This window comes from Rhinolophus sinicus, chromosome 5, assembly GCF_057876585.1.
Source record: "Rhinolophus sinicus isolate RSI-liver-muscle chromosome 5, RSI-T2T, whole genome shotgun sequence".
In the NCBI taxonomy this organism is placed as follows: Eukaryota; Metazoa; Chordata; class Mammalia; order Chiroptera; family Rhinolophidae; genus Rhinolophus; species Rhinolophus sinicus.
The window spans coordinates 103,402,985-103,426,112 of record NC_142505.1 but is presented as its reverse complement, the minus strand read 5'-3'; the positions used below and the strand labels follow the sequence as shown (position 1 = coordinate 103,426,112).

The window sequence follows — 23,128 nt, the reverse complement described above, 5'->3', positions numbered from 1 at the left end:
AAGGAGAGTGAATTGTTAGTAATTATTATAAAAACTCGTAATCCCAACCAAGCTGTGTCTTTTTTGTTCCCGTTGAAGCATCTGGAGGCTCCTTGGACCAGTTGAGCCAAAGGGGGTGGGGGGACGAACTCCAAGTTGGTATTTGGACTCCAGGAACCTTTGTTAGAAACTCTCAAGGGAAAACAGGAGGCCAACTACACTTTTCTCCATTTATCAATGACATAGTTCGAAACCTCAGGAATAGGCATTGTGGGTCTACAGAGCTCCTCGGCCGGTGGCAGGGTCACAGGTGGTATCTGGGGGGAAGAAGAAAGAAGACCACAATTTGGCCCTTAAGGAAGTAGACCTGGGAGGAGATAAAAGAGATTTGTCTTGCTGCGTCGTTTCATGGGCTAGAATGCTTCTTTTAAAAGAAGAAAATTGTTTCTAAAAGCTGATGTGAATTTTCTGTTGCATTCGGTTGTTCTCCCTCTGTGTTTAAGTTGGTAACTATTTTTGGATTCAAAAGGAAAGTCTTTGCCTCACCTCCCCTTCAAAAACCCTTTTCCCTCGACAGACATATGCACAGATGTGAGATGTACACACTTAATCATTGTCAGCAAGGGGGGAGCTGTCTTAGAATCCGGAAGTCTGACCTCCTGCAGGGTGCACCATCCTGCCCCAGCCCACCTAGGACTTTTTCTTCCTAACTCAGAATTCTGAGTTATATCCGCTCCTGATGCACGTATGGCGCAGTGGCCCTCTGACACCGCCACTAGGTGAACCCCATTTGCAATGTCTTTAGGCATCCTCTGGGGGTGATTTCATGGTAGTACAGTGACCACTGGGTTTTGAATTAGGGCTAAATTTAAACCCAGGCTTTGACACCCGATGGCTGTATAACTGATGAGTCACTAAACTCCAGTTTGCTCATCTGTTAAATGGGCCCAATGATGCCTATGTCCCAGGGTCATGTGGACAGCACCTATAAAGGAGAAGTAGCTGTGTACAACCTGCAAGTAGGCAGCTGCCCAGTACTCGGCAGCTACTGCTATCATGAAGCAATCAAATAGCCATTTTGTGTTCTTGGATCTGGCATGGAGTGCACTGATGCTGGTCTGCTTGAAAAATCCCAGCCAGCCATAAATGAGCAGAGGGCACGGTAATACCCAGCTGCCTGCCATGAAACAGAGATCACTCACTACCGTGTTTCCCCGAAAATAAGGCCTAACCAGAAAGTAAGTCCTAGCATGATTTTTCAGGATGCTCTTAATATAAAATAAGCCCTACCATATTTCCCTGAAAATCATACCAGATCTTATGTTAATTTTTGCTCCAAAAGACACATTAGGGCTTATTTTATATTACGAGCATCCTGGAAAATCATGCTACAGCTTATTTTCCGGTTAGGTCTTATTTTCGGGGAAACACAGTATATTTAAAGCACCAGACTACATGGTCTACACATATTATCATGTTCTGTTCTCACAACTCTATCGTGTTGGTACTATTATTATACCCATTTTTCAGAAGAGAAAACTAAGGCTTAATGAGGTTAAATGGCTCGCTCAAGACCACTCACCTAGTAAGTACTTGCACACAGACAGTCTGACCCCAGAGCCCAGGTGCATGACCAACACACTGGCTGTCGTGGCAGGAAACCCTGCCTTGGAGTCACTTAGGAAGCTGCGCTGAGAAGATGCCAGTCTCAAGGTCTGCCTTGTGCTCTGACCCGTCAGTCTTAGAAGCCCTTGTCCTATCTTGACCATCTCCCCATTTTCCCATTAAATGAAGCCCTCATTCTTTATTGCTTTTCCAAGCTTGCCACACCCAGTCCCTTCAATCATGTATTAATTCACTCCTTCATTCTGTCAACATTTGTTTGCGGCACAGCTCCCTTGTATCATGGCTGCTGGCGCGGGAGATTGTTTACTGAGTTGACTTACCAGTCCCCAAGCACTGCCTCATCACTTTTACGTCTTATCCCGCGTGCTCGGCAGACAACTCTACATGGTAGACCCCATTACCACTTACTGCTTATTACTACTTTACAGTTGACCAAATAGAGGCCAGAGAAAGGTTAAGGTAGCTGCTTAAGTTCCCCCAAATTATGTGAGAACCAGGATTCAAATCCTTCAAGGCTTTCATCAACCCTAGACCCAAGGAGAAACCTTCCCTTTACCGACTCCTGTAGCATTAATTAGTCTTCCAGACTAGTGGTTCCCGGACTTGAGCAGGCATCAGAAGGCTTGTTAAAACCCAGATGGGGCCCCAGCCCCAGAGGTTATGACTCAGTAGTTTGGGATGAGGCCCACGCATGTGCATTTCTGTCAAATCCCTGGGTGATGCTGGCGCTGCTGCCCAGGGGAACCCACTTTGGGAACCCCTGCTCTAGTCCAAGCTCTTTGAGCACCAGGCTCCTGTCTGGTTTCCTGTGGCATTATACGAGGCACACAGTCGTGCATAGTATGATATGTATGTTATTTGGAATTGTTCGCACATTCGGTTCTCTTTTATACACCATGTAGTGTTTTTCTTTCTCCATGTGCAAATTCTTAGGTTTTCCATTTAGGGTTTAAACTCCTGGAGGTCAGGAATTTCAGCTTCTAATTTTTAGCACCTTTTGCAGAGCCTAGCACACACTGGGTGTCAGGTAAGTGTCCGCTGGTGGGTTCCTTGATTCAGAGACCTACCTCGCTAAGACCCCCATTGCAAGCCCGTTGAATTCTGTGAGGACAGCTCTTGAGACAATCTCTAGAAACCCAGAAGAGCGTCTAGTATATAGCTGGTGCTCAGTCGTGTTTGTTGAACGAATATCACTCGGTGGGTTTGGTCAGCAGCCCACCTGGGTTCCAGCCCAGCTGGGGGCAGCAGCCTCCGGATCTCCCTGAGCTCCTGAACCCGGCTCCAGCTTGGGAGCGCAGCCTCAGAGCACAGGTTGCTGGGTGGGATTTCCAGGGCTTTCAGTTCCCCTACAGCAATGGGTCTGTGGGGACAGAGCCCCAAAGAGCAGTTTCCAGGCTCTTGGCCTCACGTGGAAAGGTGCTGGCTCAGGTAGTAAATGGCCCTCAACTGTGATTGGATGGCCATCAGCTGTAGCTAGTTGGCCGTCAGCTATAACCAGTGAGCCGTTGGCCACTAATATAACTGCCATGGCTACACTAGCAGAAAAATGGGGGCTAGCAAGAAGATGGTGGCTGAGCCTGCAAGCGGCGCAGTGAGGGTTGCGAATTGTGTGGCTCCTGTTTCCTGTTTCTCCAACCCAGCCGCCAGCGAGAGTATAGTGGTATGACTCCCCTACCTATGGCTCCGTGGGTGTTCCTTTTTGGCCTCACCATGTCCTGCGTTCTGATGTGGGGAGTGGGAGCAGAGACCCCGCATGACACCCTGCATGGCAGAGTCTCAGACTTAGCTGCACACTGGAACCACCTGGGGGGCTTTAAAATAATACTGATGCCTGATAGCTGCACTTAGAGATTCTGGTTACATTGCTCTGGAGTGTGGCCTGGGCAGCAAGACTTTTAAAGCTCCCTGGTGATCCTAATGGGCAGCCGAGGTGGAGAACCCGGATCGAGAGCACTTGGCTGCATGACTTGTCTGGGGTGTTTACAGAGACACATTACGTACGTGCAACGGGATGCACACGTGTGCAGAGCTGCGCGAGGCAACGGGGTGCTTCTTAAGTGGCGCAGAGTGAGCCCCTCTGACTCCAGGATGAGGATGCAGGGATTGGCAGTCAAGCCTGGGGAAAAAGTTGGCAAAGCCCGAGGGTACTTGAGGGCATCGAGCTTGCCTACCAACGATGGCCGCCGTCGGCTGACTGCTGATGGCCACATTTCATAGCCAAGGGGGCTCTGTTTCAGGGCTGAATGCAGGTGGTGTGGCTGCTGCAAGGCCCTTTTGTTCACCCTCTTCCAGAAGGGGCCGTCCTCCCAGGATCTGAGGTGTGGGGCTTAGCATTTGGCATCATGTGTATCGGCACTGAGTTTATTCTTGGGTTTCTCGGTGGAAATGCACACGGCTACTTGACACCCATGAGCTGGCTGAGAGCAATGGGAAAGGTCATGCGTGCCCCCTTTTTCTCCCCCAGCAGGTTGCTTGACTCAGCACAATCCTGGTGTAATTAAGCATGACAAGAAGCCAAAGGGGAAAGGGCTGGTGCTTACCGGTGCGCACTCAGCCCGGGCCCCCAGGGATCGGGGTATTCAGAAGTGCCAGCTGTTCTCAATTTTATTAGAGCCCAGGTTTGGCTCACCTACAGCCATCTTCCTCAGTTTGGCTCTGGGCAGGTGGGGGTGCGCTTCCGTAGAACTGTAGGATCAAGTCTCCCGGAGAGATGGTTGGGTGAGTAATTCTCATTCCCTTCCCTTCTCTCTACTCATGTGGACTCAGAAACTGAGTGTAGAGACGTGACCACAGCAGTACATTCAGATCGTTCACTGTGGTTTGAGAAGTAGCGTCGTGTTAGGATTGGAGCAAGGACTGGTGCGTAGGACGTGGTTTCTCTCCTCACGGAGTTTTTACACCAGGTGGGAAAGCACCCAGTCATAGTCAAGCCTGGAATCAAATCCAATTACCTGCTTGGGCCAGACCAGTAACAGGAAAGGGTGAACTGAGCTGTCTATGGAGCCATAGCAAGTGATGGGAGGGGCTACCAGGGGCCAGAAGTGAACTGGGACCACACGCCGAGCCAACAGTCATTTTATAAAAACCCTCTTTGCCAGGTTAACAAAGCAGAGTCTGTACAATGGGGCTCAATGCTGGACAGCCGGTGTGACACCCACTTCTAGCCACCGAGGGTGGTGAGCGCTTGGCTAAAGGGCCATAGTCTCCCTTCCGTCTGTGTGAGGGTCTAAAGCCCAGGAGCCCAGAATGGACTCCTGACCCTGGAGTGAGCTCTTCGGGAGCAGCGGCTGCTCAGGAAGCCCATGCTGAGCAGCTGCGGACGCTTCCCAGTGCACCTGGCCAAACTGGGAATTGGCCTGGGCCGGGGGTCAGTGTGGGCGTCTGGTGAGGCTGCACGTGGGGGAGGGAAGGTATGGCAGTGACTCTGCCCTCCAAGTATGACTCAAAGGCTCACTCTCCCTTTCTGTCCCTTTAGAAACATGAGACGCGTGGGTCAGAGAGAAGGAAGACTAGGACCCTGAGCTCTCTCGCCCATTCTTAGACAGGAATTGTCGATATTGAGGGCTTGGTGGGCTCTGCCCTGCTCCCACCCCACCCATTTCCCTCTGGTCCCCCTCTGTCCTCACCTGCCTTCTTTCACCAGCGCTGTGCTCATTGGCCCATCACCGCACTGCTGGCCAACATCCCCCAGGGGCAGTCCTGGAGGTTTCGCCTGTGGGTTCAGCCTCCCGAGCTCTACCGTGTGATGCCAGGGTCTGTGGCAAGGTTTCTGTATATCAAGTGGCCTGTGTCAGCCTCAAGGGGCCTTTCTTTAAGAGGCTGACCAAGAAACGCGGGCTCGGGCTCATGGGATTCGAGGGGCATGTCCCTTTCTCTGGGTTGGAAGCACCACATAGCTTCCAGTTCTTTCTGGCGTCTGATGTGGTGCTATTTTTAGCATCCTACTCTAGATATATGGGACTCTCCCACTGTTGTTTGCTTTCTATTTATCCATCCATGCGCTTCTGTTTTCCACAGAGTGTATTGCCGTGAAACGGTTCCTGCAAAGCCCCTTGCATCCTTCCTAAAACAATTTACCCTCTCGCAGTGCCCCACGAACCAGACCCCATGGCCCCAAGCCACGTCAGAGTGAACAAACCACAGACTGAAATTGCAGTCGTTCAGGAGAGAGGAGTCTTTAATTTGGGCTTAAAATAGCCCACAGCCTGAGATTGGAGGGACGAGAAGCAAGGTGTAATCGCAGCAATGGGTTTTGGAGACCCACCCCAGGATCACTGAGCAGGGGCCGGGGCTGGGAGACAGACAGGCATAGAGGCTGGGAGTCTGGGCTGAAGGTCCTCCCCTCCAGCTCATTTGATGCTGTATTCTTGGGTCTCTTTCTTAATGGAAGAGTGAATGACATGGCCATAAAAATACATGGGACCTGTCTACGCCATCTGAATGGAGCATCTGCTCGCTGCCTTTGCTCAAAACTCTGTGCAGCCATCATTGTCATGTTAGCTATAACCAGGGCCACCATGTTCCGGAACTCCTGGGGTCACCAAACACATCGGATGCCCCAGCGGTGCCAGTCTCCCTGTGTCTCCTGAACAGTGTCCGCTGGGGTGTGCAAGCAGCAGGACTGGTCATAAGAGCAAAGAGACATTGAGCATTTACGGGCTCAGCACTGTTTTATAATCTTAACTTGTATAAACTTGATTCATTCTCAGCCCAACCCAAGAAGGACACGGATTCTCTCCATCTGACCCACAGGGAAGTGGAGGCATGGGGAATTGAAATACGTGACACGGGGGCAGTGTGCCAAGTGCAGAGTGGGCTTTAGGGTGACCCTGGTGCCACTCAGCCATTATGTGTCTGTTCCTCTTCTTATAAAGACACTACGCCCATCGTGGGGCTCCACCCCATGACCTCACCTGAACCTAATTACCTCCCCAAGGTCACACCTCCAAGTACCATCACACTGGGGCTTCGACGTATGAATTTAAGGAGAAGACACTTGTAATGCGGCCGTGTCTGGTTTTTGACGCTCCTGGACTGTAGAAGCTCCTCGATCAGGGCTCCACAAACTTTATCTGTAAAGAACCACACATTAAATATTTAGATTTGGGGGGCCGTACAGTTTCCGTCGCAAGTATTCAACTCTGCCCAGATAGCATGGAAGCAGCCATAGTCAATCCATAAACGAATGAGCGTGGCTGTCTTCCAGGATAGCTATATTTGTGGATAGTTAAATTTGAATTTCATAGACTTTTTATGTGTCATGAAGTGTTATTCTTCTTTTGATGCTTTTCAATCATTTAAAAATATAAAAACCATTTTTAGCTTGTGAACCGTACAAAACAGGCAGTGGCCTGGATTCGGCCCATGACCTCAGTTCACTGACCTAGAGCTCCGGGTTTGGAGGGTTCTGTGTTTCTTTCAATCCCTGCCTTCCCAGGGTCTCTCTTGTCCTGGCTCAGTCTGCAGCCACAAATACTGATTGAATGAATTACTCCAGGGTAGACTGTCTCAGGTGTGCTGAATGACGCGGGGACACTGCTGATTTTCAGAGAATGAGTCCCAAGTTTCCCTTGTTTAAAGCAGGGGTGGAGATCCAACCTTTGTCACCACCATGGCTGAGAAGGGGGCAGGAGCCTCCTTCGGTGGGTCTTCACGAATGTTTGTAGGAGAGGGAAGAGGGATTTTGTGTTTTCTACATAAAGTTAGAGATTTTTCACAAATAGACCTCCAGAATGTGATTTGTAATAGGAAACAGATTTCCCCCCTGAAGAAAAATGGAATGTCCCCACCTCCCAAACTGAGAAGAGAATTGTTTCCTCTTTACAAAGGAAACAAACTGGATTCTCAAAGGAATAATCAGAGAAGTTTTTAAAATTGTTATAATAAGCAAGATATCGTTTCCTGAATGATGAAAGCAAGGCTTGCCTTCCTTGGGTCTGGACATGGAGGACCGGTTGGAGAATCACAGGCCCTTCTTGCTCCCTGCCCAATTCCTGTCCCTTGGCATTTTTTTTTTTTATCAGTGCCAGATGGGGGAGAATGGCTTCCATCTGAATGGGGTTAGTGGGTCCATCCTGGCCCGGTGTGTTACTATTAGGTGGGTGCAAAAGTAAGTGCGGTTTTTGCATTTATTTTTAATCTTTTAAACCACAACTACTTTTGCACCAAACTGATATTATATAAAGATATTCTCTTCCTTTCCAGCTCTTCTCTTTCAGCACACTACTGACATGGGTCCTCATTCCCCAGCCAAGCTTCCTACGGCATTTTGGGCCATGGGAGAGGGCATTACAGATGGGGGGCTTGCCCGAGCAAAGGGATGGCACTTGGAATGAGCCTGCTGGGTGGGAGGGACCTGCGTGGATGGACGAGCTACTTGGGCTCCACTTTTAGGCGTCCAGAGCCCAAAGCTGAGGCTTCTTACCTTGGTGAAGGTAGAGAACCGTGATGGGTTGAGGGACCAGTGCCATAGACCTGGACAAAAGTCAGCTGTGTGTTTGGCCAAATGCTCTTGGGTCTGATGCCAAGTAAGAGTGGCTGGGGACGGAAGAAACTGCAGTCCTTTGATTAAAAAGGCCTTACCTCCCCGGTTCTTAGCTGGGTCCTGAAGACGTGGAAGGGGCTCCCACACAGCCCTTGCCCTCTAGATACAGATTTGAGTCTTTCAATTCTTTAAAGTTCCTGGGAGCTACAGGGGCAAAAAGCAGGGAGCCCCGACAATCTAGTACTGCCCTGCAGAAGCACTACCGTGTGGATAATAATCAGAAGATTTGTGCACTGGGGCAAGTTACTTAACCTCTCAGGACCTCAGTTTCCTGTAAAATGGAGGTAATATATCCACTTCCTAGGATTGCTGTGAGAACTCAAAGGAGATGAACAGCACTTGATAAATCAGGAGAACTCAATACAAGGCCAAATAGTTTTGTTATTGTTAATCATTATTTTTATACTTTCCCAGCTGTGATAATTTCCTGCATTTGTACAACTCGTAATTAATTTATAAAGTCCTTTCTCTTATAACACTTCATTTGCTCATCTCAAAAGCTCTCTGAGATTCAGCAAGTACTGTTACCCTATTTTGCAGATGAGAAGAGTGGCTTGCCCGAACCACACAATTAGGAAGTTACAGAACGGGGTTCTGAGCTGTGGTGTCGTAGCTCCTGGTCTGGCTGTCATCAGCTGTGTGTCATTCTGCCTTCTCACAGGGGTACGAGGCTGTGTCAGCCCTGTGGGTGATGCCAGATGGGTCAGAAGTGTTCTCTGCTCTCAGGGAGCTTGTAGTCTAGTTGACATTCAGACAGCCTTGATCTAGGAAATGGAGAGTCCACATTCCAGGGGAAGCCACTTTTGCTGTCTCCAACAAGAAAAGGCAAGCCAGAAATTGACTAGCCAGGAGTCTTATATGGCGCCATCAGATGACACCCAGCATTTTCTTGTGCTTAACCTGCAAAGACCCGTCTCTGATTTCCTGCATGTCACTCAGCAAATTCCCTCCATGTGTGAAATGAGCATGGAAGCCAACTCTGTGGTGGATGGTGTTAGCTCCAAGTTGCATCACATCCCCTCCACCACTCCTCCTTCGCAACAGACCTTAACATTATTCTGTGATTACTTCGCATCATCTTTCCCAAATGTGCATCAAATTAAAGAGTTATTAGGGCATGGCAGGACATGTGTATGGGGAAGAATTTCCTTTAAAGTCACAGCTCAGCCTGAACTTTCTTTATTAGTGTTTATACAAAGTATGTAGTCTGTTCCAGTGCAATCCATGTTTATATTCCTGCAACAAGCATTGCATTCCTTGGGCTGCCCCTTCCTGTTTTCTTAAAGTGATTGCTGCACCTATATTAAGAGCTGATAGTGGCAGTAAGAAAAGATGATACAGGAACATTTGTGACAACATGGATGGATCTTGAGAGTATAATGCTAAGCGAAATAAGACAGACAGAAAAAGCAGAGAACCATATGATTTCACTGATATGTGGTATATAAATCAAAAACAACAAAAGAACAAGACAAACAAATGAGAAACAAAAATTCATAGACACAGACAATAGTGGTTACCAGAGGGTAAGGGGGGTGGGCGGTGGGAGATGAGGGTAAAGGGGATCGAATATATGGTGATGGAAGGAGAACTGACTCTGGGTGGTGAACACACAATGGGGTTTATAGATGATGTAATACAGAATTGTATACCTGAAATCTATGTAATTTTACTAACAATTGTCACCCCACTAAATTAAAAAAAAAAAGAGCTGATAGTGTGTGTGCTCTATGGCTCGTGGGGCCTGGAGACGTGCACCAGTCAGAGAATGACACTTAACTATGATACGTCCCGCAAATGGCATCAACTTTAGAGTGGTGTGGCCCAAGTGGACAAGGGGACTCCTTAAAAACAAGTGTGTGGTGGGCAACAAGCCCCCTTGTGAGCACTTCCTTTGTCTACTTACTGCTGTTGTGGGTGTTCTGTAGCTCTACCTAGGACCACGATCTGTGTTGATTTGCTCAGGATAGTCCCAGGTTTTCCTGGTTTCCTGGTATTATTAAAGACATCTCCTTTGACTTGCAAAAGCATTCAGGTTTGGATGGTAAGTTACCTGGTCACTGTAGTTCTACCTGGTGCCCAGGTTTGCTGGTATAAGTGAAATACGGACATCGACTTTGGATCGCAAGTTATGGTCGATGAAGAACAAACGTAACTCAGTTAGAACTGTCAAAAGCTCAAGTCCAAATCATTCAGTTACTCAGCAGATGTTTCTTTGTGCCTTTTACGTGCCAGGTGCTATGCTGAACCCTGAGGACGTAACTTAAATAAGACATGGTCCTGACGCCCAGGAAGCTGGAGGTTATTGGTTTCGATAAAATTTTGAGAATGTTACAAAAATTAGCTGATTAGATCATTTCAGTCTGTCTTTCACCCTTCAGTATTCTGTGTTTCTTCCTTGAAGGTGATTACTAAGTTCTTAGGCACTGACACCTGACTGCCTGGATATAGACGCCCACACGTATGTACTTATCAGCTTGTGACCACAGACAAGGGTCTCAGCTCCCTGTGTCTCCATTTGTTCATTCATAAAATGGGGGTAATCATAGCATTGACCTCATAGGCTGGTGGTGAGGATTGCAAGACGCGCTCAATGTCAAGTGCTAAGCATAGTTCTCGGCAGCTGGGAAGTACCCAGTGCACCCTGGCTCTTGCATAATAATTACTCGTTTCAGAGATACTTATTTAGACCCTAATGTGGACTGACTGCATCTGTGGTACTTCTGTTGACCAGACCTTTGGTAGCCTTCTCTTAAAAAGGCATAATTTAAGGTAATGTATGTTACCGTGTTTCCTCAGTGTCCCTGAATTATCCCCCAGGATACTTCTCATAGGCTTTGAACTCCATTACCGTGTTTCCCCGAAAATAAGACCTAGCCGGACCATCTGCTGTAATGCATCTTTTGGAGCAAAAATTCATATAAGACCTGGTATTATACCCAGTATTATACCCAGTATTTATTATATTATATTATATTATATTATATTATATTATATTATATTATATTATATTATACCTGGTATTATATTATACCCGGTATTATATTTATATTATATTATATGAGACCTGGTCTTCTATTATATTAAAGTAAGACCAGGTCTTATATTAATTTTTGCTCCAAAAGACACATTAGAGCTGATGGTCTGGCTAGGTCTTATTTTCAGGGAAACACAGTAAGGGAGTTCAAAGCCTATGAGAATTATCCTGGGGGATAATTCAGGGACACCGAGATTCTGACCCCGGGGGATTAACTAGTTTATTTTCCTCCTTGTAAAGTTGGGGGAGGTAGCTTTTACAAGGTCATGCTATGAGACAGAAGCAGAGCACAGAGAAAGATCGTGATTATTTAAGTTCTAGGCCTTTCTTTCCCAGTCTGCCATATTGCCATGTGTATTAGTCAGCACAGACAAGGGTATGCTGCAGGAACCAAAACCCCAGATGTATCTGTGGCAAAACACAGGAAGATGGTACTGCATCCTCATATCATAGCCCAGTGCAGTCTGTCTGGGCCGTGGCCTATGCTCCATGCAGTCACTCCAGAACCCAGGCTCCTTCCATCTTACCACCACTTTTGACACGTGGCCTACACATGTCAAGACGAAAAAAGGGCAGAGAGTGTAACGTCTTGTCGGATGTTTTGTGGCCTTGACTAGAAATGGTGTATATCACTTCCATCCACATTCTTTTAATCAGAAATCAGTCTTATGGTCCCACCTAGGCACAAGGGGTGCTGAGAAATTTAATCTTGCTGTGTACCTAGGAGGAAAATGAAATAGATTGTTTGACAGATAACATGGTCTCTGCCATGCCATATGCCATTCCTTGTCACATTTCCAAAGGCTGATCCCAGTCTCTTCTGAGATTTCTGTCCCCTGACCCCCGGGGATTTGCAGAACCGTATTTTCGTATGCTCTATATGTGATTTGGGTGAGGTTTTAAGAACAGGCCTTCTGAGAAGAGTTTGGAAGAATTTGAGATTTCTTGTAATGATAAAGTGGGACATAAAGGGTGAACCTTTTGGATAGATAGTTATAACCTGGAGGTTATTGCTCAGAATAGAATAAGATGCCTGTTCTAGAATTGCTTTATCATCTCATTTAATCCTCACAACATCCTAGGAGGTAGGTACTGTCATTTTACCCATTTTATAGATGAGGAAAGACAAGCTTAGGCCTGGGCTAAGTAACCTGCCTCAAGTCACACCACTGTCTGGTAAGACTTGAGCTGAGGCTGTCTGATTCCAGGCCGTCTTTCTTAGGCACTGTGCTTTGGAGCGGGGATCTCAAATTCAGGTGCCTGTAAGGACCAAGGACGTGGCATCAGTGAGGGAAGCAGCTCGGGTGGACTGATGAAATGCAGAGCACATGCCTTGTCCGAAATGAGCAGTTGCCTCTTAGCTCCAGTTTACAGTGGCCCCGAAGGCCCAGGGTTATTAGATCATCGGATTTTTTTGGAGACAACCCCAGATTCCAGATTTGTAAGTGAAATTCTCCCAAATTGGCAATTGATTTACAAATCTTAAAGCCATACTGAGATCCAGACTACACATGTCCGTAGGCCAGAATTGGCCTTTGGGCTACCAGTTTGCAAATTCTACTCTACTGGGTCCAGCCGGGAGCTAGATATATCCCATGCATGCCCTTTCCTGCTGGGCATGGCGCTGAACAGAGCAAGATGAGGCGGGGTGGCAGGGAGCCCTCCTGCTGGGAGGAGAAGGAGAGTGGAGACCAAGCCCGCCCCTCCTCCTTGTAGGACCCTCAGCCTGCCGTCCAGGTTGCCCCTCCGTCTGGCCCGTTCTCCTCCCTGCAGGTAGCTGTCTGCACAGTGCTGGCTGCACTCTTTTGCAGGTGTAAAATTATATATGCAGGACTGTTGCCAAGCCAGAAATTTAGCCCAGGGAGGCTCAGTTCCCAAACAACTGAGGTAGTGTGGAGCCAGTTTTTAAATCAAAATCAATTTCTCTCCCGGATATGTGTACGTGTTTTTAAACTTATATGTAAGTGATGTGAATGTGTGCACGAGTCAGAGAATAGTTGAATGTTGCCTCCTGCTGTGCAAGTCAGGATTGGTAAATCAGGATGGCGGCTCTGTGAGGGCGACCCCAGGGACACATGGCTGCCTGTGACCTGGCGGCAGTCATTTGACAGTTCTTGAACACATGCTGTTTCCTCTCTTCCATCAGGGATGACGGGCAGGTGGCATTAGGTCCTTTGGGCTGGGGAGAGGAAGCACAGACAGAAAGACACCCATAGGCTAGGGGTCCCAAGAACTGCCCTTTGGCCAGATTTCCAGAGTCTTGAATGTCTGTAGTTCTGCCGGTCACTTTAGCTATGGCCAGAGTCATATTTCACAGGACCACATTTTTCCACATTTTTGGGGGCAAGAGAAGTGTGCATGAGTAATACATATTTACTGGGAAAAGATTGGTAGTCCTAATAAGGAAAATGTAAAATGGTTTAAGAAAACAACACAAAAACTCTTCACCCCAACATCCAGACAAAACTAGTGTGTGTCTCTCTGCATGTCTCCAAGGGGCCTCACTTCAGCCGAGGTGTCTGGGAGGAAGTGAGGGGCGCGTAACCTGTGGTCTTGGCTCCCACAGAGCTTCGCACTCCTTTGGGAGACGAGGCAAACACACAGGAAGCAGGCAGCAACACGGAGTGGAAGGAAATGTGATGAGAGATCAAAATGAGTTGTGCAGAGGCTCAGTGATGCAGAAGTTGAGAGATTCAGAGAAGGGAGAGAACAGAGTAGAAGGAGAGGCTGGGAAAGCTGCAGACAGGAGGACGGGAGGCCTCATAAAGCCTGAAAAGAGGGTGTCGCTTTCCTGGGGCTGCCGTAACAAAGGACCACAAACTGGGTGGCTTCAAACAGCAGAAGTGCATTTTGTCGTGGTTCTGGGCGCCAGACGTCTGAAACTGAAGAGTCGATAGGGCCAGAGTGGCTCTGACATCTGCAGGCGAGGATGCTTCCTCATGTCTTCCTGGCTCTGACCGTGGCCGTCAGTCCTTGGCTGGCAGGTGCATCCCTCCGATCTCTGCCTCTGTCATCACACAGCGTTCCCCTGTGTGTGTCTGTTTCTTCATCTTAGAAGGACTCTAGTCATATTGGATTAGGGCCTGGGGACCCTAATGGCCTCATTTTCACCTGATTACATCTGCAAAGGCCCTACGTCCAAATAAGGTCACATTCACCAGTACCGGGAGTTAGGACTTCACCTTTTGGGGGAATACAATTCAACCCATAATATAAGGGTAGGGTTTGGATGGAGAAAGGATGGTGGTGGCTTTAGAAGCCAGCAAATAGCAGGGACATATGTGTCACTGGAGTGCCTAGCTGAGTTACCTGATCTGGTGGGTACTCCGTAAATGTCTGTGGACCAAAAGAAGAAAGAATTATGTGAGGCAGGCTGAGAACAGCAGAGAGACCAACCTGGCCGAAGTACCGTTGCCCTGCGAAAGAAATTGGCACGTGGGAGAAACGAATCTGGTTGTAGGGGGCAGGTTTGATGACAGGGAACAAGTTGGAGGGCTGTGGAATCAGGCATTTCCTGCTTGACTGCTTCTGTGGCTCTGATTGCTGAAGGCATGACATCTGTACCCTGGGTACTCCCCAGACTGGGTGCCATGTGACTCTGTGTTCCCCTTTGCTGCCATTCGGCTCTAGTCACCCGACCTCATTTATGGTCTCAGACTCTCCAAATTCTTTCTCTCTTCAAGGCCTTTGTGATTCTGTTCCTCCACTTGGAAACTTTTCCTTTCAGCCTCTGCTCTCAGCTGGCTCCTTCTTTTCCTTCAGGTCTCAGACCTAATATCTCTCCCTAAGAGAGGCTCCTCGTGACCAGCCTAGCTTGTGCACCCCACTTCCTACCACCCCCACCTTCATTCCTTTAACCTTACTGTGAAATGACTGCCTATTTATTTTCTTGTAATTTCTAGTCCTGTTGTTTATTTGTGGTTGCCTATATTCCACTATATTAATTTTCTGTTGCTGTGTAACAGCCTTACACAAACTCGGCAGCTTTAAAGAACTCCCATTTATTACCTTATAGTTAGCTGGGGGCCTCTATGTCAAGGTCTCACAAAGCTGCAATTGAGGTGTTGGTTGAGTTTCATCTGAAGGCTTAACCGGGGACGAGTTTATGTTCAAGCTCTCGAAGTTGTTGGCAGAATTTAGTCCCCTGCAGCCTGTTAGACTGAGGGCTTCAGGCTCTTGCTGCTCATCCTCAGTCCCTTGTTGGTTGTCTGTGGAGGCTGCCCTCAGGTCCTTGCCATGGGGAGCTCCCTAACATGACCACTTGCTTCATCACAGGTTACAAGGGAGAGTCTCCTAGCAGGATGGGCACTGCAGTCGTGTAATGTAATCACAGAAGTGATATCCTGCGGCCTTTGCTATAGTCTATTGGTGAGAAGCAAGTCAGTAGGTCCTGCCCATACTCAAGGAGTGGGGATTACACAAGGGTGCTGATACCAGGAGGTGGGGATCATAGAGGCCACCCTAGAACCTATCTGCCACACTCACCAGGAGACTACAAGTTCCCTGAAAGGAAATCTTTTGTTGTTGTTCAACAATCTATCCCTTGCCATAATTACAGTGCCAGGTCCAAAGTGGGTGTTTCATAAAGGTACATTGTAGGAAGAAAGAAAGGCTGGGAAGGAGGAAAGGGGGCAGGAAAGGATGAAGGGAGGGAGGGAGAGAGGGAGGGAGGAAGGAAGAAAGATCTTGCTTTCCCCTGCAACATGCTTTAATAGCCAAACAAATCTGCTTGCATTTATCCCAAGGCAATGACTCTGGGCTTTTATACATTCTGTTTCTTTTACCTGGAATCCTTTCCCTCCTTCTCACATATTCCCTTGCCAACCATCCTGGAGTTGGACAGCTCATTTGTGAGATCTCAATTAAAATGTTACCATTTCCTAGAAGCCACTCCTGACCCTTGTAACCTGATTACTCCATTCTCCTTCCTCCATTCTCTCTCATAAGCTTTTGTTTATACGGCTGACACAGTATAGAGCAGGAATCTGTAAACTACAGCCTGCAGGCCAAATCTGGCCTTCAGCCTGTTTTGTAAATAAAGTTTTATTGGAGCACAGTTATACGCATTAGTTTGCGTATTGTCTTGGGCTGCTTTCATGCTGGGAAGCCCAACTGTGGTGATAGAAAATATGGCTGGCAAAATCTAAATTATTTACTAGCTGGCCCTTTAAAGAAAAATTTGCCAACCCCTAATGTATTTATTGCAGTTTATGGTGATGGACCCTTTGTTTATTTTTCCCCACTAAACTCTGCATTGCTCAAGGGCAGAGACCGTGCCAGTCTTGTCAGCATTTAGTACAGCACCTGAAACTTAATGGGCAAGACATTTATTGAATGAATGAATAATAAATGATGTATATCCATCAGAAAAAGATAAACAAGTGGGAAATACTCAAATTAGGGTTAGTCACGGAAGGTTAACTTACAAAGGGACTATTTCAGAAGTGTGAGCGTGGTTCAGGAGCCACGACTAGAAATGACAGAGCTCTTACCACCCTGGGGCCAGAAGAGATGAGAAGAGGTATAATGTTCTAGAAACAGGAAAAGGTTGTCTGAAGGGGAGCTGTGACCTTTGGTGGAGACACAAGCTAACCTGCGTGACCTCTGACTCACTCTGCTCCCTTCCTCCCACCTCCTGCTCAATTCAGAGAAGCAGAAGGGCACCAAAGCCAGCCCCATAACGTGTTCCATTCAGGTCAGCCTCCCAGGAGGCGGAGAGCGAATAACTGAAATTGCAGCCAAAGCCCCCTCGCCAACTTATTCTGATTTGGTCAGAGCATCTTCTTTGCTGGTGGTAAACAGGTCTCGGGCTGGGCCATAATTGTATCTTAATGCTGCTCCCTCTTTCCCTTTTCCTGAGCAGGAGTCCCCAAATCGAGCTGTGGGATCTTGAATGTGAGTGCATCACGCCGTCTGCCCTTGTCCTCAGTCCCTTCACTCTCTGATTCCCACCATGGCCCCTGCTGTCACCACACCACCCAACGCACTTTCTTCCCATCTGCCTCAAGAGGTCTCTCTCTGCGCTAAGTGAGGGAAAGGACTCAAGTGCACATCTTCGGGTTTACAGTTGAAGCCTTTGCTTTACTCTGTGCTGACGGCTTCACTCGGCGATGTTTTCACTGCTCCCCCTTCCCACATGAGCCATAGCAGGAAAGACATTGTGCAGGAATGCCACAGAATGAATCAAAAGAAGGCTATGAATATACATGTGCCAAGATAGTGACAGTGGCCTGCCCTAGAACATTGTTGTTTCATTTTTTCCAGTGTAGTTCTGAATTCCTTCATCCTCTTCCACCCCACCCAAGGTGTCAAACAGATGTGAAAATACCACAGAGCTGCAAGTCACAGGGTTGGTGTATGATTCATGATTGGGATGGGGAAAACAATACAGGGGATTACCATGGTGATGCCCTGGTCATAGAGGATGAGCAACATGGCAGCAATCAGACCTGGGCAGAAATAGCAAGGAAGCGCTTGTGCCCAGACGTGGCAGAGGAGCCCCTGGCCTGACCTCACTGGGCAGCAGAATAGCCACTGGGCCATCTTGGCTGTAGTGGGGAGAAGCGAGGCCGCTGGGAGCACCCCTTTGCTTTCTTCAAGACACAGGGATAGGGAACTCTGTTGTGTTTCTTGACTCATTTTCTTTCAGTTGGCAGTTAATCTGACCCAGTAGAAGATGCTTACGCTCTAGATGGGCAGCGTGATGTGATAAAATAACATGGCATTCGCATCCAGAGACCCGAGTTCACATCCCAGCCTTTGCCACTTACTGGTCGTGTGACCTCATGGCAAGTTGCTTTATTGGTAAAATCTTCTAACCTGGGGTGGCGGTGGGGGAAACTAAGCTTCAGTTTCCTCTTGTGAAACATAGGCTAATAAGAGTACCTCCCACGTCTGATTGCTGTCTGGGTAAGAGAGAGTGAACATGAAGGTTTTAGCACAGTGCCTGGTGCATAGTTTGGGCCCAACAAATACCGACTCTTATTAAGGCTGATCTTCGATATTTTTATCTGTTGAAGGAGGATGACAATACTACCTTTCAGAACCATTGCAAAGACCAGGGAAAAAGCAAAAAGGATGGAGGGCTCCTGATTCAAAGATACTGCATTTGTCAGTGTAGGTTGCTGTAACAAATAGTCCCCAAATCTCAGTGGCTTAAGAGTGGTTTCTTGAACATGCCTGACCCTAATGTGAGTAAATGAGGAGAGGGGGAGGGGAGGTCTCTGTTTCATGCAGTCACTCAGGGGCTCAGGCTCTTCCCGTCTGCCATCCTTGCGTCCTCCCCTGGATCTAGTGACTCCAGCCCAGGATGAGGAAAGAGAATGAGTGTGGAAGATGGGCAGGAAGTTTGATGGATCAGGCCTGAAGACGGCGTACATTGCTTCTGCCCATGTCCTACTGAGAACTCGGTTACAGGGTCGCACCTACCTTGGAGGGAAGCTGAGAGATGGATCTATCTGTGTGCACCAGAAAGAGGGAGAATTGGGCCCATGGACCGCTTGCCAGTCTCTGCCCCAATGTTCAATGACTGTTGCCCACTATTGTGATTCATAGAACGCTTGGGGGATTCCCACTGTATCCTAAGCCCTTCTTGGAGGGATAGGCAACCCTAGTTATGCAGTCTTACTCCTCAGACCCTGCGGGATTCACACCTCATCCCTAGCCTGGCACGGGTGCCTTTGGCCCCTGTGAACCATCCGTGACCATAATGCCGAGTCTCAAGGGTGACAGACAAGCCTCAGAAAGGACATGTGAGCGTCATGTGACTGTAGTTCCGTGGTTAGTGGGAAACTAAATGTTGGAAGCTGGCTTTCTCTTCCTTTCTCTTCCACCACTCTAGTTTTTGCAAAATGAATCACTCCAAAACTTAATGGCTTAAGACGTAGCATCCGGTGTAGTCTTCTCTATCCCCGTCTCTGTGGGCAGGGGTTCACGCGTGGTTCATCTGGGTGATGTGGCTCAGAGGTTTTCGTCAGTTATAGCCAGATGGTAGCTGGAGCTGGAATCTCAAAGGTATGTGCATTTATGTGCTGGTCTTCTAGGCTAGAAAGATTCAAACAGTCAGGGCTGAAGCAGCTGGGGCTCCTCAGGCACCCCTCTCTCCCTCCCTCCCTCCCTTTCCCTCTCTCTCTCCCCCTCCCTCCCTCCCTTTTCCTCTTCCACTCCCTCTTCCCCTGTCCCCCCACCCCTTCCTCCCTTCCCCATGGTCTTCTGGTCTTTTACATGGCAGCTTAGGGAGCAAATACTCAGAGAGCCAGTCAATCACTTACTGTCTCTTCTAACCCAGCCTCCGAAGTTCTGCATCACGTCTGCCTGCATCTTATTTGTCCAGCTCAGGTTCAAGGAAAAGGGGCATACACTCCGCTCTTGATGGCAGGTGTAGCCAAGAAACCACCTGCAGGCATGTTTTAAAACCACCCACATCTAGATACTGTAATGGCGTCTCCATCCAGAATCACCCTGGGTGGGGCCATGCCTGCAGGTTCAAATGCGTCCTGGGCTGAGATCTGCTGATTCCCTCTGAGGCCAAAGCTGAGGGATGAGAAATCTAGCTAACAAGGCAGAGGAGCCTGGACTGCCAGGATGTGGGCTGGGCGAGGACGGGCACGTGAGGTAGCACAGCCTTCTCTGTGTCCATTTATTTAATCCCCATTTTCAGCCAAGCATTTTTGCAACTTCTCACCATGCCAAAGTCTGCATGTAGGAGAGGGTTACATGGAGGCTCAGAGAACTTCAGGAAATTATGCAGCCTCACAGAGCTGGGAGTGGGGGGTGGACAGATACTTGAACCCTGACCTGTCTCACCTCAAAGCACACATGCTCCCTGACCTTCTCCCTCGCAGGCTGGCAGTTTGTGTTTGTTGGGTGGCGCCGGGGAGATAGCATGGAAATAGGTGTCCTAGGCAGCGTGAGGGGGCCACTCTTTTCACCTATTGGAAGATATTCTATCTCTTGGAGAACCCCAGGATTCATCTCTAGGCCAGAGTTTGGCGTGGGGCAGTCAGCTGTTGTTGGTGCACTGAAATTTCAGAGTACAGGAAAGGGGGATATGTAGTTCAACTTATTATAGTAACAATAGCTGCCATGATTGAATATGTAACAAGTGTCACATAAGAGCTGTGCATGCATTATCTCATTTAACCCTCATAATAACTCTTGAGGTCAAGATTATCACCCCTGTTTAGTAGGCAGAGAAACTCTGCCTGGGAGATGAAGTGAACTGCCCTGAGGTCACCCATTAAGGAGCAGGCCAGGGATTCGGACTCGGGGCTGCTTTCCTCGGAGCTCAGCCTCCCAAACGTGGACTGGGGCAGCCCCACAGTCGCCCCACCCTACCCTCAAGCCTTCAGCATCTCAGCAGCACACTCTGTGCCCCTTCACATAATACATAATAATTGATAATATTGATGCTGGGGTGCCATGTTGTGTCCCAGTAATTAAACCCTTGGTTGCATTGTCGTATTCAGAGTTGTCAAGGGCCCTGAACAACCGTCCCGATTGTGACGGGGTGAGCAGAGCCCGCAGGGTGACAGTGAGAACGCAGACTCCTGCCTGCGTGCTGGCCTGTTCCTTGCAGGAGCAGCCCTTTTCCCTGCGCCGTTCTTGCTCTTCTTGTACCAGCATTCAGCTTGGCCTGAGAAGTCTAAATACTGCTGCTCTCCATCACAGGCCAGTTAAGAAATGGCTTTGCTATTTAGAGGGCAGAACACTGGCTGAGGAGGGGAGGTGCTTCCCAGGTGACGTTGCTCAAGGACCCACTGTTTTTTGTTTGTTTTTTTCAGTATTTCAGATCTCAGGGCACTAATCCTTCCTCCAGCTTGATTTTGCCTTGTGCCAAGTGCTACAATCTGAACATTGTTTCCTTCTTTTTATGCAACTGTAGAACTCACAAGTCTTACTGAGACGTGATTGCAAGATGGCAACTTGAGGATCTGAGTAGGAAAACCAAAAAAGTACTGTAGTTCCCCCTAATTCATGGTGGCTACGTTCCGAGACCCCGAATGGGTGCCTGAAACTGCAGCTAGCCCTGAACCCTCTGTGTACTATGTCTTTTCCTGTACATACTTACCTTTTCCTTTTAAAAGGAAGCGCTTTTCGGATTCTCTTTGGTGTATCCAAATTGCCAGCATCACTACTCTTTTGCTTTGGGGCCGTGATGAAGTAAAATAGGCCTGACTTGAACACAAGCACTGTGGTTTCACGACTGTTGATCTAATCACCGAGACGGCCACTCACAGGTGGCGGGCATTGACAGTGTGGACGCACTGGACAAAGGGGTGACTCACGTCCTGACAGGAAGGGTTAGGAAGGCGTGAGATTCCATCATGAAACTCAGAATGGCGCATGATTTAAAACTTATGAATTGTTTATTTCTGGAAATTTCCACTTAATGTTTTCAGACTGCCATTAACCATGGGTAACTAAAACTGCAGAAAGCGAAACTGTGGCTATGCGGGGACTACGGTAGCCAACAGTTGGCTGGGGACCATCACCAGAAAATGGCCTCTTAGTACCTTAATGTTCTGGAAGCAAGCAAAGCCAGTTTACAGGTGTCTTGTTGAAACCCCAACTTGACCAAAACCCTGAAAAGATTCTCATAAAGAATGCATAATAAATGGGAATGAATCGTTCAACATTCGTTATTGAGAATTATCATATCATTTATGGTCCCTTTTGTGTGTCCAGTCTTCTTAGATAATTTTGTGAACACAGTGTTTATACAGTTGTTCGCAGGTTCGTTCTGGACTTTGGTTTTCTCCTTTCTCCCCAATGTCACTGACACCATAATGTTCCCATGGTATACTTTTCTCTTTGGGGCCATTTTCAGGAACTTCAGCCTGCAAGTTGAGGCCGGAGTGATCCATATAGCTGTCGTTACCTCCTATATGAGATTAATGATGTAGGAGATGACCGTAGTTTGTGCTAGGCACGTATGCTACTGTGTTGGGCTATGGAGTTTAATGAGGTATGGTCTTTGCCTTCACGGAGTCTGCAAACTGGCTGGAAAGTCGACAAGTACTTAGCTAGGTACCACAGTCAGTCAAGATTCTTTTGGTTTCAAGTGATAGCAAATAGAACTCAAACTGGTTTAAGGGAGGTGGGATGGAGTCGCTCATGTAATCTTAAAATACAGAGGTACGTGGCTTCAGTCATGGGTGGATCCAGGATAGCAGCAGGAGTCTGTATATGTTTGTCTCCCGACTCTGGAAGGCTCTCCCTTTGTGGTGATAAGATGGCTTCAGGCAGCTTGGCGACTCCACTGGAGAGAAAGCTGCTGGGAAGTGGAGTGGGGTATCCATTCCTGAAACAACCACTGTGGTCAGGGGAGTGCAGATGGCTTCAGCCGGGCCTGGATTAGGTGCCCATCTGGAGCTGGGACAGGAGCCAGCCTCACTTATGTGACAGGGTCTGAGAGTTGGGGGAGGGGAGCTTCCAATGAAAAATTAGTTACCTGATGAAGGGGTGACAGAAGCAAGGCAGCTCCATAAACAGGGCTCTACTGCATGCATAACGGACAGCTTATTCCATGCAGTATCCTTAAGGTTAGTTGGGCATGCTCAGAGGATATCATTTATCATTGGAATTGCCTTCTCCTTGACACACAATATCCCTCCAGTCCAAGCCAGTCTGGGTTGAATAGACCATAAATGTAACCTGCAAAAATCTGACGCGAATTTGCTCTTCATTGCAGTGACCTGGACAGAAACAATATCACCAGGATCACCAAGATGGACTTCGCTGGACTGAAGAATCTCCGAGTCTTGTAAGTCGCATGTGACTCTCCCAAACGTTTTCATTCTCAGCTCTTCTGCCTTGTAAAAATGTTCCGTTGCCCTGACATCATAAGCACTGGGCAACAGGCGTTCAGCATCCTGCAGCAGGAAGCCTTGTGTTGCTGTGCCCAGGTTTTCACAGGTGTCTTGGTGCTGCCGGCTGGGCCA

At 48.1% G+C, this 23,128-nt stretch overlaps 1 protein-coding gene across 1 annotated transcript in view; it reads left to right on the top strand.

Moving 5' to 3' along the window:
- Window positions 1–23,128, top strand: part of SLIT3 (slit guidance ligand 3) — a 553,294-nt gene that overhangs the window by 22,422 nt on the left and 507,744 nt on the right. Inside the window, exon 2 of the mRNA XM_019740962.3 lies at window positions 22,879–22,950. Within this exon, the coding sequence (XP_019596521.3) occupies window positions 22,879–22,950 (72 nt within the window). The remainder of the gene's footprint in view (window positions 1–22,878; window positions 22,951–23,128) is intronic.